General features: G+C 32.9%; 2 protein-coding genes across 4 annotated transcripts in view; one reads left to right on the forward strand and one right to left on the reverse strand.

The window, feature by feature from the left end:
• Positions 1-17,566, reverse strand: part of LOC125066164 (CUGBP Elav-like family member 4) — a 571,369-nt gene that overhangs the window by 390,028 nt on the left and 163,775 nt on the right. The gene's annotated exons all lie outside the window — the stretch shown is intronic.
• On the forward strand, positions 8,462-12,790 carry LOC125066165 (parkin coregulated gene protein homolog). 2 transcript variants are annotated; one of them, XM_047674115.1, is made up of 4 exons: positions 8,462-8,867; positions 9,346-9,517; positions 10,849-10,998; positions 12,607-12,790. In XM_047674115.1, exons 1-4 carry the CDS (start codon positions 8,583-8,585, stop codon positions 12,765-12,767), a joined length of 768 nt encoding a protein of 255 aa, XP_047530071.1. In that variant the 5' UTR covers positions 8,462-8,582; the 3' UTR covers positions 12,768-12,790. The 2 variants fall into 2 exon arrangements, with proteins under 2 accessions (XP_047530071.1, XP_047530072.1); XM_047674116.1 differs by having other exon boundaries at positions 9,346-9,409.

Here is a 17,566-nt window from a genome sequence, read left to right on the forward strand (position 1 = left end):
GACAATAATTCAGTTTTTTGTTTAATCTTTATCGATATATATACTTTTTATATATAAAATATGTAGGCGAACGGGACCAAAACCTGAACCATGATGGTAAGTGGTTATCACCGCCAATCGTCATTGGCTCTGTTGGCGTCGTCCGTTGGCGCCACAACTTGGAAACTAAGATGTTCTGGCCCTTGTATCTGTAGTTACACTAGTTACACAGCTCGTTTACACTTCAAACCGGAACGCTATAAGTACTGCTAATATCTATGGGAAGCGAAGACAACATACCACTAGGCCGCTTATTAGGTGTCCTATCTCTATAATTGTTTCTTAATTTTGAGACAACTTAAGATTACTAAGTAAATCCAATTATAAGTGACATATATCCATTGGAAGATGTATCAACATTAAAACAATTCCAAGTATAGCTCGGTAAGCTAGTCCACTCACAGCCTTATTAGCAGTATAACAAACAAACAAACGTTTTAAAAATAAAATTATCTCTCTTTTTTAATATAACATTTCAATACAAACATTTGCTTGTAATAATACACTCGGGTAGTATTAACCTTATAAAAAATGTAATATCAATAAAAATATATTAAGTTTATTCTCAAATAAATCCGGAGCGATCCGATAATTTGTTTTCGGCTATTTGTTATTTATTCAATGATAAATCACTTGTATAAACATATGGGTTTCAGAGGTACATTCAATTTGTTGTGAAGTCATTCTGATGAAATATAAGCTTGGTTGTATGTTTGTACTGAATTTATGTCCGAGAAATGTGTTGCGCTTGTTACAGTGCGACACACAGGTGTGCTGTTCATTGTCTTGGAACGATTAAATAAAGATATTTCATAGTATGAACGAGTCAAATCACAATTATAGGAAACTGACAAGAAATTCATTTTTATTGATGTTTTTGTTTTTATATGCGGTTTTACGTTTTGACACTTTCAAGTTTCAGTTACTAAGATTCCTGTTTCTTCATAAGATTGTATCTTTATTGTGCGCCATCTCACGCTCACGTAAATAATACTCGAAGTGTTTGAATGTCCGGACTGTGAATAAACGGGCACCCGATCAATTAACTTATGTATGTTGGCGGATCAGCGCGCGGTACTCAGGAGTCACGACGCACGCTTAGTGTATTTTTATATATATGAATTTTGCATAAAGTCAGTTTCACCCATTAAACGAAACATTACTTATTACTAATTTTACCTCAACGAGACGGTATGAATATTTTTTAAATACCTGTAAACCTGATTGTCTTATTTACGAATTCAACTGTATTGTATTTTATAATTTACATCGTTAAGAAACTTTCCAACACAGTCTTAACGTCAATTTCTTTATAGAAAATTAATAACAATACAGAACTGTTGGTTGAATTTTTAAAATGTATGTTAGTAATTAAATAATCGTATTAATATTAATGGATGGATAGATGGATGTTTGTTACTCAAGCATGCCGTATTTCTATGAAATTGGGCAAAGATATAGATTATAACATGGGTTCTTTTTTATCTCTTACATCTCCACAATATAGTCTTCACATTACAATAATTTCTTTGCGGGGCAATGTTCTACAACAGGATCCCAGATAGCGTTTTAAATGCCTCTGTTGCCAAATAAAAAAAAATAAGGAACTTAATAAAGGAACGCTATTATACAATTAGTGAATTTATGATTGATACCACACCTTGGGATAAAAACGAACGACCCACTGAGTTTCTTTCGCCGGTTCTTTTCAGGTCAGGGTGTTTTCTTTTCCGAACCGGTGGTAGTGTTTCATTTGTCTATCAATAAGTAAGTGTAATGCTTCTATATTAAATAAAGGAATTTGGGTTGAGTATGAGTTTGAGTAATACTTCGTCCTTTTCCTATGATAAAGCTGCTAGCAAAACCTAGTTAATTAATATAATGTATTAAATTTCAGCAAACAAGACATCAGTATGTCACAATGCATGTATAACTCGCGCGTCGTTAGTTTGCTTTGATTCGATGTTATTTACGACGCTAACGACAAATAAAGAGCTTCATTAGAACATTCTGCGGCGCCAAGACCCCCTGAGAATCGTTTTTGATATCGATAGGAATCCTGGCACGTGGGCGTATCAACGGCAACCGTCTGAAGGAACAGCGATATGTAGTAATAACAATTTGTTTCCTCGTATTTATGTTATAGAAATGAGACCGATTATAGGAGATTATTGAATGAATGATCTCGTTATATTCATCATGATTATACTTATGTTGTTCGCGTAATATCAAAGAGGGCTTAGTACATAATTATCTGTCTGGGTTTAACCCAAAATTCACTTGATCTACTGTCAAAAGCACTTTGTACGGTATTGCTTTGTTCGTTGTGTGATTTAGACTAATAATAATAATGTCTTAATTTATCAGCCACGGTAAATGTGTGTGCAGATACAATTTCACCAGCTATGTTTTCATTATCTTAAGCCCATTGAATTGAAATGATCACGGAGGACGCGCTATTTGAGGCGCGGGAGTGATAACACAACCAACTTAAACTCAGTATTGATATTAAGAATTTTTCAACAGCAGAACTCTATATCTTATTGTACAGACTTTTGACGTTTTAATAAACTAAATATATTACAGTATAAATAAATATAAAGTTTTATAAAAATTAATCTTCTTAATTATGTATTAATTTGTTATTTATTTATTTATACATTAAAGTTTACAAAACAAAATACTTATAGCTATCAGAAAACCACCCAGGTTTATATATATTTATTGTATATAGGTGAGCATCAAATATTGTATCATTTTTAATAATTTGGATGAATTTCATACAAATATATGAATTTCAGCTGCAATATTTGTATTTAATACTAATAATATCAATAAACATAAACACTCTAATCAAGCACTAGAAATCTTTAAAAGGGATAACGTTAAATTTCTTCAGAGCTTTACATATCCAGCGGAACCACGTACATAAAATATGTGTGTCGTAGAAAAAGATTTACGAGCATCTAAGTACCCAGTGGTCTCACGTTCCCACCATAAAACTGAAGCTTCAACTGAGGATAAAACGATACACCATCATAATATATTACTATTAAAAGTAGGTTCCAGCATCGAGGTTGACTAAGCGATCATAATGCGACTAGGTTATAAAGTCTGATAACCTTTAAAGAACACTAGATTTAGAGCAACTTCGCTTTAGAATTCATTATGCTCTGGATTGAAAACCTGATACTTTTTAAATTGACCGTATTGCATAGAGATTATTATTATCAGATAAGAAATACCAGAACAAAGAACGTTCTCTTTCTCTCTCTTTAAGAATGATCATTTAACTGGATATTTTAATCAATCATTTTTATTGGTCGAAAAATGTTCTACTGCATAAAGTTTTCTTCTTTCAGGAAGACTTAGTGCTTATTCCTCTAAGCTTAACAGCGAGTTCGAGGTTATTCATGACTCGGAACTTCTTACGCTATCTTAGAATGTGTCACAGCTTCTGGGAATAGTATTAGTTTTAGTTCATCTTCATTACAAATCTTGAGATGTTTTGTAAGCACAATATTGACGTGGTTTGTATTAAAGTCAATAAAAGATTTAAATAATCTTGTATAAAGTATTTCAAATCAAAATATATTTCTATTTTTGCACTATTACATTTTTTTATAAAATTTTCTACGCCTTGTTTTAAAATTAATTAAATCAAAACAATTTTGTAGCATGATTTCACAAATATGACTACGATTTGGAGTGCAGCGTCCGATGACGTTGCATACACCTAACGCACAGTAAGGATACCACAAAGCTAGGATCTAGGTCAACATCTAACATTTGTATGGCTACTACACATATCGTTCAGGAAACATTTAAGTCCATTGAAAGCCATTCTATCAGATTTAAATAATAAATATATTGGACAACATCACATAAATTACTCTGATCCCAATGTAAGTAGCTAAAGCACTCGTGTTATGGAAAATCAGAAGTAACGATGGTACCACAAACACCCAGACCCAAGACAACATAGAAAACTAATGAACTATTTCTACATCAATTCGGCCGGGAACCGAACCCGGAACCTTGGAGTGGCGTACTCATGAAAACCGGTGTACACACTATTGGACCACGGAGGTCGTCATTTTCATTCATTTTTACTAATTCTTAAAATTTTATAACTAAATCAATCATCTACTTCAAAATTCATCTTATCTGATATTAAATAAAAAAGTATAAATATACTACGAGGAATCCTCCAAGCGAAAGCCATACAAAATTGAGATGGTGAAATTACAGTTCCGCCAATGTAGCAGTGATTCGGGTCGTGGACGACAAAAAAAAAACAGGTATCGTATGAAAGCCGACAACTTCCAAATTTTTTCCCACTTTTTTTCGATTGCTTTTTGCCTTTTTCCTGGGTTGCCAGCTCGCTACCGTTGGCGTCGTGTTGCTAGGTGTTTAATACTGATGCCTTTTTAAAGTTTGGAATGGACATAAATAGAACTTTTGTTTCTTTGTGTTTATTCTTATTCTACGCGTGATTTAATGTAATACATTAATCTTGTTTAATTTTTTATTTTTCGTGAAAAAATCCTTTATCTTTGCCTATCTCGTTCAATCTTTTTCCTTTGTCGAACTAATGAATATTTTATACGGCGACATCATTGTTATAATTTTTTAGCTATAATTTCTTTGCTTAATTATCAGATGGTCTTTTGATAGAATTGACTACATACTATATACTTTGATATATACATATATTTAAATAATACGCTATTTGAATTTTTTTATCTTTTATCGGGTTTAACTTCATTTCAGACGGATTTTCAAAAATATTTTTTTGTTCAAAAGAAGCTTAATTTAAAATCCCGCTTATATTTTGCCAAGATCAGACAGTGGAATTTTTCAATTAATGCCAAAAAACGGCGAATGTTGCTATATATTTGCTTTGTATGAAGTTGTGCAATATTGAAGTCAATTTTATTTTCGTTAAAAACTTTTTACTATTAATGTTATAAATAATATTGTCATTGTCTCAATGTCTTACGACTTTCAAATATTTTGTGACCATGTTCTGTGAGTTTCGACTTTTGACATAAAGACCGAATTATATTTTTTAAAGTTCTCGGCAACAGGTTATTCTGTTGCGGTGTTATTTTTTTTCGCATATAAAATATATATTGATAAAAATAAAATTCTTTTCACAATTCCTCAAAGAATTCCGAACAAGAAACCAAGGACGCAGCGCTAGAAATTGTATTATTTATTTTGAATTATAAATGTAGAACGAGAAAAGTGAGAACCGTAAGCAATCATCGAAAATAGTTGAACGTTCAGTTTGTTTGGCAACGTTCAAGCAGTTTCTATTTTACCTACTTATTTATTTAAATTATAATGTAGTTGCGATTTCAATCACTTAAACTTTTAATACTGTTTTTTGATAGGCTGTTTAGAATGAGATAATAATACATTTTTAAATCAAATAACCAAATTTTAGCATTAGCAGCCCGTAAATGTCCCACTGCTGGGATAAAGGCCTCCTCTCCCTTTGAGGAGAAGGTTTGGAGCATATTCCACCACGCTGCTCCAATGCGAGTTGGCGGAATACACAAGTGGCAGAATTTCGTTGAAATTCGACACATGCAGGCTTCCTCACGATGTTTTCCTTCACCGCCGAGCACGAGATGAATTATAAACACAAATTAAGCACATGAAAATTCAGTGGTGTCTGCCTGGGTTTGAACCCGAAATCATCGGTTAAGATGCACGCGTTCTAACCACTGGGCCATCTCGGCTCTTAATAACCAAATATTAAAGCTAAAAATAAAACACTTGGCGTTAGATCTTTGTAAACCGTCCGTGTACCACAGGAGTGTGACTACAGGCATCACATCTTAGTTCCCAAGTTTTGCGGTGCATTGGTGATATGGGGTATCACCATCGAATTTGGGAATGATTGATTAACTCATAGATATAAAATTTATATATTAATGCTTACAGTAGTATACCTTATTTATCAATGTATTTTGATTTAAATTAATTAAATGGTGACACATATTGAAATAAAACTAGTTTTTAACGGATTTAATCGCGTATAGACTAAGACGTAAGACTGTTTGAGTCTGCCCGTGACCACGAACACTGCAAAGTGCTCGAAACGTCGGGATGTTAAAATAAAATAATTAATATACGCGATTAAATCCGTTAAAAACTAGTTTTATTTCAATGTGTAATAATCGCGAAAATCTAAGACAACATTATGGTGACACATAGACAACCCGCATTGGAGCAGCGTGGTGGAATATGATCCAAACCTCCTCAAAGGGAGAGGAGGCCTTTAGCCAAGGAGTGGGAAATTTATAGGCTGCTAATGCTAATGCTAATACACAATATATTAAAAGACTACATAAATGCTAGCAATCTCATAGAAGCTCGAACAGAGATAAGTATTCCTGCCGATTTATTTTATTATTAGTTCAAGAAACACCTGTACAATAATACTGAGTATTGAATAGCATACTTTCAGTGGCTTCTTGATATTTTCTTAGTTTACCTCCATTCTCATTTTGATGCCGTCTGAATTCAATAGATATTTTTAAAGGGTTTCTTTTACGTGAGCTCGGAATTATTCTGTCGCGAAGACTTAAAAATTAAATTTCACAAAAGACTAGAAATTTCTTTATGTCTAGACCGGGATGGACCTATTTATTATTTCAATAATGCAGTTTCTGTTCATACATATACTGTGTGTTCTGTATTTGAAAATTTAATCTGTAATTTTTAGAACGCTTAATTTGTGTGTGTTAACGTGTCTTTTCAATAAAAGAAATTATGATAAATACATAATGAATTAGTAAATGCCTAATAGTTTTTTGTTCTATAAAGGTTGCTTGAGATTTAAAAGATTATTAATAACACGATAATTTAAAATTTTATAAGAACGCACTTTTAAAACAAATGAAAGGCGTATCAAAAAATTGCCACACTTTTATTTACTAGTTGACTTTGATATTAAACGTCCATAAATACTGGAACGAAGCGGTTCATTTCAAACTTGGAACGCGATGACGTTATAAAAATTTTCATAATACCGACCGCAGCTGATGCTGTATTAAATTTTAAATATCGAACGCCTCCCGACCAACGTTCAATTTGCCGCGAAATCTCCATCGTGACAGTTTGGGGTGAGTACAACGATGAAAAAAATGTGCGTCAAATGCGAATCAATAGGGAATAACTTTGATGTACATTTTTTTGTATTAAGAAAAAAAAAATGATTAAGTAAAAAGTTTTGTTTGAATACTTGACAGTTTTATCAAAACTTTTTAGCTCTGTTAAGCGACGTTTTGGAGTTATGCAAATTTTTGAAACAATAATATAAACTTTACTCCTTCGTGTATTCTTCGTTCAACTTAATGTAGGCGAAACATTGTATTCAGTCAGCAATACTAAAAGACGGGTACCCATTAAATATTACTAGGAAAATTAATATGATAGGGAAAAACTCATAATATCTTCAGTAACATTATTAATATAGTTGAAAAAAGTGTATTAAATAAAACAATATCATATAAAATATGATATCCATTACGCCTTGCGAAGATATATTTAAATAAAATCTTTGTGAAGCCTCGAAGATATTGAAAAAAAAAACTCAAACCCGATAACATTCTGTAATGACATCAAAAGTTCGACAAGTAATAAAAAATCTATCGTACCAATTTATTCGGAGTCCATAAATTTTTCGATGGCTATGAAAAAAAACTTATGAAAGAAAATGTTCTCATGTTCTACGTGGAGCAGAAGCCATCAAAATTCGAGGCACTTTCCTTCACTGAGAATATTGTGAGATACCTTATATTAAAATGTAATAAAATTCCCCATAGCTAATATAATTTCGCGGCGTAGTCCGAAAGTTAGGTCGCGAGTTCACGCACCGACATTTTTGCTATTTTATAACACATTAATTTTTTTTATGTTCGCTTAATATTTGGCTATTAGTCCATTGTTTATGTCAATGCAATTATTTTAAGTATAAACTAGATCTACATTGTGTTTTTTTCTTAAAATTTTTGATTAAAATAATAATATTACAATCGCAGGCTGTAGAATCGATCACTATTATTGCATAGAGTTTATGTATTGATTTAATTTTAATTACAATTTTATTGCGGTGAGCTAATATTTAGACTGACATCGTATCGTACTGACAACTGTAAATATCATTATCATAAACTTTATATTTTTTCATATCACGTTTATTCAAAAATAAAATAAAAGTAATACAATGATAAATTAAGGGTAATAGTAATTCATAATATTAATAAATTTATTTACTCATAGGCATTAAATTCAGTCTGTCCAAGTCCTAATACGATCGGGAGCCGTGCGGCGGCGCTGTCGGCTATCAATCGATAGCCGACCGGTTGCCAAGCAACGATCATGTTGCAAAATAAACAATCACAATCGAGGATCGGCCGAGCAAATTTACTTTCTTATTTTATTACTTGTGTCAACATTTTAGATAGATATTATCAGATTATTTACTTCCATCCTTTGTGTACCATGTTTTTATATTGAGCCTCAATATGGTTCTATTGCCGCCGTGTTCTCCGGACATTTGTGGAAAAGATTTTCGTTCATCTTTGAAGAAACCGAGTCCAAATTATCCGCATAAGACAAGAAAATGCAGGATCGTTCCGGCCTTTACGATACAGTCGATGCAGAAGAACACGAAAGTCCTTCCTCCCCCGAAGTGCGGTGTGTTCGACCCTTTGCCGCCGAAGCCGACAATGTTCAGGAGATGCTATCAAAGAGGGGAGTTTCCTGTCTGTATTGAGTTCACTACGAGCGGAAAACGGCTCGCTTGGAAGGTAACAACTGTTCACGTGTATCTGATTCGTTTTAATGTGATAGGAAGCTCCGTCGATTTATTGTGTTCGAATAAAACGGTTTCGGGATTTGGTTTTTAAGGTATTGGGTACTGTACAAAGGAAATAAAATACGTAACGTGACAAATCATTGTGAATATTTTTTTATTAATATTAAATTGAGATACATGACGTCTGTGCTGACAAATATTATGAATTTTTTATCTAGACTAGTGTACTTTCAACGCAAACGAATTGACCTTTTTTATATTGTATAAGTATTTATCGTCCACAGTTTCGCTCGCGTTTTAGGGTCGGTCATCAGGTGTTAGCTTATGTCTTGTTAGTTCAAGCTAGCTTTATACCAAATTTCATCAAAGTCGGTTCAGTGTTTTGACCGTGAAAGAGCAACAGACAGATAGAGTTACTTTTGCATTTATAATATTAGTATATATTATAACTAGTGAATTATTTTTCACAGGTGCCGATAGAAAAACTCGATTTCCACCATTACCTTCCAATGTTCTTTGATGGTTTAGCTGAAGGCACGTACCCTTTTAACTTCATAGTGGAACATGGCGTACATGATCTCGTCACAAAAGGATCCTTCAAAGTCTTACCAGTGGTTCCTCAAATCATAATACCAATCAAAAGTAAGTCATAGATATATATTTATAATAATGCTTGGAAAACCTTGTATGATATTATTTTTTTTTTAAATAAATGCGAAAAGAAAGCAGCCCCCTGAATTGGTTTTGCTGGTTCTCAGTTCTCAGGTGGGCCGGTGGTACGTTTTATTTTGACCATAAATAAATAAATGGAATGCGTATACATTAAATATATTACTTGGTGTAATAAATAAAAATATATCATTATAAAACGTGGTAAATGATACTTAATAATACCATTGGAAAGGTAATATTTCATGGACGTAGGCAAAACCATTGTCGTCCAAATAATCTGACTAAGTTTCAAACATTAGTAAAGTAACCGCTGTTTAAGTAAGTGAGCGAAAGGCACCTCTCAATACGAGAGCTTATTCCACCACGCTGCCCCAATGTAGGTAGGTGGATACATACATATAAACATATATGTGTGTATTGGCAAATTTTTAACCAACGTATTTAAGTTTTCTCGTGATATTTTAATTTAACTTCAAGAATTAAGTAAGTACATAAAATTCATGAGTTTTATCAACTGGGCTTTGATATTATCTACTTGTGTGAAATTTCTAAACTAAATCAGGAATTTTCCAAAATAAAGCCTATTGTCAGTATAGTAATGATTCATCTTGTTCAATAACACATACAAAAAACGGAGCCAGAACTGAAATAGGAGATATTCAATATTCGTAAATTCGCAGCACATTTTTGAGAGATCACTGCCAGACATGCAACCTGATATTCCTTATTCAGGTGGAATAACGCAGAGTGAAAAATAATCAAACAGCTTCTAATTTCCAGATTAAACGAGTAAAACGATCACTCGGTATTCGATTTCATTCGAGTTTTGATTTGATATATTTCTGATGGAATGAAAAATATGTTCACTAGCTTCGAATGAAGGAAATTACTTCAAAGTACCATTGTAATTTATTGATTCAGTATAAAGGTCAAATATATTTTTATTTCTTAAAAAGAAAAGTTTTGAAAATCAGTTACCAGTTTAAGTATGAAAATATATATATATTCACAATCATTTATTAGTTCGTTGATTAAAATATTTACAAGCCCAGTGTTTACACATTGAATAATAATGTATTTATAAGCATCGATGCGTTAATCATCATGAGAGGTCAATTTTAAACATAATTCAATTTAATAACATTCATAATATTCCAATAATTTTATAAAATGATCTACAGGAAAGGATTATTTACCGAATTTTATATTACCTGGTTTATTAAATTTTAAATAAATAGAATTAAAATAATATATAATATTTACACAACATATTTCCATTAACAATAACCGTATTTGTTCAGACGCGCTCGCAACAAAGCGACCTACGGTTCTCTGCCATGCTCTCAAGTGCATACAAATGCTCGTAACGGGGTGCGACAGGGTCGGCGAGGCGCTCGTCCCCTACTACAGGCAGATATTACCCACTCTCAACCTCTTCAAGGACAGGAATCGTTAGTATTGTAATCATTTTCAACTGTCTCATTTTATACGCAAAATATAAGTGTTCATTTCGTTAATCTATTTCGTCGTCTGAGTGAAATATTTCAACGTCTCGAAAAATATTTTGCGTATCATTCATTGCATTGAAACATTATTCAAATTCTACTTAGAGAATTTAGTTTTTGTCTGGCTTTTAATTAGTGATTTAGGATATATTTATTGTGATGTGGTATCGTTATTATTGACCATTCATGATTTCAGTACAGCCACCCATAATAACTGTATTAATGTATCATTTATATTTACATAATCGACACTGAGCATGGATGACACATCCATCAATCTTGGTACAAGTATCAAATTGACGCGTTCATAACGTCAGATATTGTTTTCAGTCTAATAGACTCGTCGGGGCGCTCGAGTAGATTAATTATACTCGTCGTCGGGACAACGATGCGAAATTCGGGCGCGTCACGGCTTCACAGCGTCACCGCGACCTGACACCCGACCGCATTGTTACAGGAATTCTGCGCGCTCCAACCTCGTGTTACCTTCGCTTTGTTGACTTGCGACTGCTATGCCGTAGATTCTGTGATTCGGTACAATTGTATCACTCTTATTGCTGTCTCTCGTTCAAAAGATCCAGTCATTGTTTTTATGTTATTCAAAAATTAAGATTACTTATGTATGTAGCTATTCTCGTATGATCTTAAATAGAAATATATAATTCAATGTTTTCAGATTCTCTTCTCTTCTCAGGTAGTTAGAGGATTAAAAAAACGAACTACCAAGAAAAGAAATATCTCTTTCACGTACCTTACAAATTATTTCATTTTGTTTAATTATTTGGCTATATTGTTATTAATACTATATTTCGAACAATTAGTAAATTCTTATCTAAGAATGCGTCAACTGCTGCGCAAGTTTGTTGTATTTCACGCCTTCTCATTTCTCGTGTTGTCAAATAGTTGCGGCCGAGGTTTTAGCCGTCTCCGTCGTCGTTTTGCTCCGTTTGTTTTAGCCGGCTAATGTTTTGCAAATTACGTACCTGCGTCTGTTTACAAGTCATTCCTGTGTTCTAAATCACTAACAACATTCGCTCTTTTAGAGCCACTTTCGTATGTTGTCTGCTTTTTACTTTTTGTCTTTCCACAAAACTCGCTACTTCTCGAAATGTAAAATAAGCTCTTTGTTTAATATGTCTTTATTATTTTTTAAAATATACGACATTGTTTATTTTAATAATCTAGTTTAAATTAATATGCATGTTGTTTTTACTGAATATATAATTTTATGATATCACCATCAGTAGTAGTACAAGATATGCTTTTGGTTGTTTATTTAGACAAATTTTCAGCATAAAAAGCAGTAAGATAGTGAGCGCTAACCGGGATTAGACCCAGGTAGTAGACAATACTTCATCACCAATGTTCCCTTAAGTATGGAATCTAAGATATTATGTCCCATGCGAATGAAAGTACATAACACAAAGTATTTTAAGTTGTTCGATGGTACTGTATGGTTGAGTAATATTCCTAATACTGAAAACGGCAACAATAAATTCCAATATTTATATTTATTTTAAATTTCCTAAAATGTAATCATTTAATAATTTATAGGTAATATGGGATCTGGGATAGACCATACGACGACTCGTGGTGAAAATGTTGCAGATTTAATTGAAGATACACTGCAAATTCTGGAGCGCTACGGCGGACCGGACGCATTTATCAACATCAAATATATGATACCAACTTATGAATCTTGTGTATTGAATTAGACGACGTTTTCCTTTATTTTTTATTTACCTCTGGAAATTATTGTTTTTTTATATAAAAATTTGACGCATCAATTATTTTATTACTCATAATTATGTTAATAAAGCTATTGTTATAATTTCTTCAAGTGTTTTTCAATTGGGATTATTTGTATAATTGATTTCAAGGATATTCAAATCTCGTTTCATTCGATTAGCGATTAGATAAATTGACATCTTCTTAATCAGCTGATATTAGATCTTCGTATGTGGCTACTGCTTTATAATTGCTTGTAATTTTTATCTGTTATAATACTCATGCAATGCAATATGTAACGCTATAATAGATGTGTGATGTATCTATATTATGTATAGGAACTGTTGTTACATTTCAAAATGAGCTTTCTTTGCAATGTTTCGATGTAGGATGCCGTAAAGATGGATCGCTATAACACCGCAACTGAATTAAAATTCCGCGCACTTAGAATTTGTAAGCGGGCGTAAGAATTAATGAAAGCTAGGAAATAATTGAGCTCATTCATTTTAATACTCATTTAATTATTTGTTGATTTTTTTTTGTACGTATTACGTTTGATGTTTAATATATTGTTTAACGTTGAACAAATTTATGAATTGGTTATATTTAATAAAAATAATTTAAATTTAACTGTATTTCATTTCATATTATGTCACTGTGAAGTTTCATTACTTATTAATATGAGGGGCTTACGAGTATTAGCGGCCGTTCTGGACCATTGTTTTTTGACGCTTAAATATTTTACACAAAGTTTGCAACTCAGGGCTTTCTTAATATTTCCTCGCTATAAGTACAATTGGGACCCTGATTAAAATTCATATTTATTTTTAATAATAAATGAATCAATTTAAAAATACTTATTATAATATCGAAGACGAGCCAATAGTTCACAGACCTGTTTGACATCAGAATGTTATAATGTCTTGGACAGGCAACGATGTGATTTCTCTAGTAATTTACGTATTTATAAGTACATTAATCTTACGACTTTGTAAAAATTTCGCTCTATTTTGTATAATATTTTAATTAATTTATAACTATTTGTATATGTCGCTGTTAGAAGGAAAACAGCGTCAGGAAACCTGCACGTGGTGGATGAGAATCTGCCACGTGTAACCAGCCTGCATAGGAATAGCGTAGTTGATTGAGCCGAACCTTCTCGAAAGGCAGAGGCCTTTTCCTATCAGAGTGACGTAAAGAGGCTGTTATTTTTTTTATGCGTCTACGATTTGGTATCATCCAAGTCTATCCAGTTCGTACTTAGCTTTTGTCAATCGTTAATTTCTAACGGGCAGAAATTCGCATCTGAACACAGTTACGGCGTTATGATTAGATATGGACCGCTTTCACCTCTGGGGAGCGTCAAGTCAATATTTAGATCAGGCAAAGCAATTTACAGGCTTTGGAGCGGAATCCCGCTATGCATGCATATAATTTGCATTACAAGTTACTTCAGTTTTGGACATAGCGTGTGCTAAGGATCGCTTCACACGAGATTCTACCTTTTATTATTTTGTAATTACTTGTGTCGAAAGTGTCAATATAAATTATATAACGTCTCTATTGTTTAAAGCTGGTCAATATAAACATACATATATATAGATATATATATAAAGTGGACTACGTGTAAGTTTACTTCGGTAGCTACCAACTATCTATAATAGACATCAATGCTTCCCATTTTTATTAATTTGAAGAATAAGTGAGCCAGTATTACAGGTAGTGTAAGGATAGCTACGGCTATAGGTTCTTCTATAGGTGAGGACCAGTCGCCATCAGACTTATTGTAATTAGATTAGTCTTAGTGACATTTAAGATAATTTTGTGTAAAATAACGCATGATAAACTAAATATGAGCACATGCCGTTTGGTGTATGAAACATTACATCCTTATTGCATATTCATAATCTACCGCCAACACCAGACTTACCATCGTCATGTTCCGGTTGGGAGGATGAGTGAGCCATTGTAAATGCAGGCACAAGGAACATGACATCTTAGTTTCCGAGGTTGGTGGAGCATTGGCGTTGTAAGATGGTTAATATTTTTTATGGTGTTTGCCGCTTATTATCAGGTGTCATTTGCTCTATTATTAAATTGTATTGCCAATAAGTCAAATAAGAATTAACATTCAACTCCAATATTATACGATAATGTCATATTTTAGAAATATTTAAAATAAACGTCATATATTAAATGCAAGGTGAGGTAAATATTAATATAGGTTGGGGATCACCGGTTCCAGAGTACATTTATCAGCTGGTCGCAGACGCTGGTTGGTTACGCGACACCTTTTTAGTCGCTAACATTTATAACCAGAGATCGCAGATGTAGGGAAACTGGAACTAGACAAAAAATGCGCTGGAAATGTTCACTATGTACTATCACTAACATTTCCTATTTAAAAAACAAACGTAACTGAATGACATAATAATAAATTTGAAAGGACTTGAAATCATTTTTAGATATCATTTATTACTTAAAAGTAACATTGGATTTTTTAAAGCTTTTAGTCTGTGACACATGGATATAGACTACGAAGTAGACCGATCACTGTGAATGTGACAACTAAAGAAAAAAAAGCTATGAATGTATGAAACATATTCTGTGCAGATAATATTTTCTTTTATTATTTAAATTGGGACAGTGCAACGTTCTTGCTTAAACACCTTCTTACTTGAAACAAAAATACAATGTCATATCTAGTTTGCATGTAAATACATCTTTGTCAAGTCCTCAGACTCAAATAATTTATCTTAGGAGCAATCAAGACGGTAATTTTAGTGAAGAGTGCGCTCCGAAACTATTCCAGCCTTAAGTTTCATTGTTCCAAAGGAATAACAGTTTTTATAGAATTTTTTATAGTTTATTTTTAATTCGATTCGAGTCATATTCTGATAATATATTGGGTATCTTATGTCCTTTTCGGTTCGGAATTTTCTTGATCATCGTTTGAGTAGTTTAGACTTGAAAGCGTGACAAACAAATTTACTTGCGCATTCGTAATATAGTTAGGATTTAATATTTAATAGTTTTTTTTATATATAAATTGTTTGGTCTTCAGAAGAAGTTGGTAAATAGCGAAAATATGACAACGCTGAACATAAAACTTTATTTACGTGGCAAATATTCAGAGACTAAATTTTACATAATTGCTTCGAATTCAATGGAGTCTGAAAAGTTTGGGTATTTCTTGGTTTACAATATGTAGTATATTCGTACTTCAAAGGTGCCCGATACCTTTTAAACTAGGAAACCTTTATCTTAGGACCCAGTGACTTCCCAATCATTGCTTACATTTTTTATACGTATTGTGTTTAATTAAATTTTACTTGGTGGTAGGGCTTTGCAAGCCCGTCTGGGTAGGTACCACCCACTCATCAGCCTTATTCTACCGCCAAACAGCAGTACTTATTATTGTTGTGTTCCGGTTTGAAGAGGGAGCCAGTGTAAATACAGGCACAGGGGACATAACATCTTAGTTCCCGAGGTTGGTGGCGCATTGATGATGTAAGGAATGGTTAATATTTCTTACAGCGCCATTGTCTATGAGTGGTAGTGACCACTTACCATCAGGTGACCTATATGCTCGTCCACTTGCCGATATCAGAACACGCGAAAACAAGTGTAACAAATAAAAAGATAGAGTGCTATTAACAAAGCGTATCCCTGCTGCATCTATTTCGAAGTCGCACGGATTATAATACATTTTTAACATAATATATTATTATACTTAATAATATTAATATGCCACTCGTTAGAATTGTCTCTTCGTTAGTCTTCTCGGTATAGTTTGTTAAATGACGATTCAAAAGTGATTGTAACAGCCTACTTGAATAAAGTATATTTTGATTTTTTGATTTTGTTGTCTCATGCAACGTGGTGTAATTAAAATAAAATCTTGACGTATCTATAACAGATTCAGCTGTTTTTTTTTTAATATTATATCTAGTACTTTTGAATCATCATTTAACAAATAATAATCCGAATTATAAAATAATGAAATAAACAGACATTGAAAAGTGTTCTAGTGGTCTTGGTATGGTAACTCAGGGTTATTATGTTGACAATCCTGTATCTTAGGACCCTATTTTGTTACACAATTAACTTTCATTTTTTTCTCGTTTAATTATTGTAATAATGACTAACGTTTTAAAAAATCACATAAATATAAACCGACACAATTGAAAAGTGGCATCAATTGTATTCTTCGTTCTAATCACAAAGTAATCAATCAAAAAATCGCATTATACTACTACCATAGCGCCATGTTTCATCCAGACATAAAACTATATAACCATAACATTAACGAAATCACTAAAACACTGAAAGGCACTGAGCACTATCTTTCGTTCCACGCAATAAATGCTGGTAGAAAAATTGCACCGATTAATATAACAGGACGACTGTAATGCCATATTTTTCATCATTATATGCTCATTAAAAGACAGGCACTGCTCACGGGGAAGGGGGAGAATCTGTAGACGGTAATAACTTATACAGTTGTATTTTAAGTATATTCAATTTCTTTTTTGGTAATGTTATATTGATCAAATTAAATGAATAGGCTTACGTTATATTTATTGTGACAGGTTTAAGTATGGCATTAGCATTAGCAGCCTGTAAATTTCCCACTGCTGGCCTAAAGGCCTCCTCTTCATTTGAGGAGAAGTTTTGGAGCATATTCCACCACCATGCTCCATAGCGGGTTGGTGGAATTTCGTGTGGCAGAATTTCGTTGAAATTAGTCACATGCAGGTTTCCTCACGATGTTTTCCATCACCCT

Source organism: Vanessa atalanta, chromosome 9 (assembly GCF_905147765.1).
Source record: "Vanessa atalanta chromosome 9, ilVanAtal1.2, whole genome shotgun sequence".
In the NCBI taxonomy this organism is placed as follows: Eukaryota; Metazoa; Arthropoda; class Insecta; order Lepidoptera; family Nymphalidae; genus Vanessa; species Vanessa atalanta.

Bases quoted from the DNA above. Each gene is read 5' to 3' on its own strand.
- LOC125066165 (XM_047674115.1), top strand. From the start codon at position 8,583: ATGGTTCTATTGCCGCCGTGTTCTCCGGACATTTGTGGAAAAGATTTT. The intron at 8,868-9,345 runs GTAACAACTGTT...TATTTTTCACAG, and splicing joins GAAAACGGCTCGCTTGGAAG to GTGCCGATAGAAAAACTCGA. The intron at 9,518-10,848 runs GTAAGTCATAGA...GTATTTGTTCAG, and splicing joins AATCATAATACCAATCAAAA to ACGCGCTCGCAACAAAGCGA.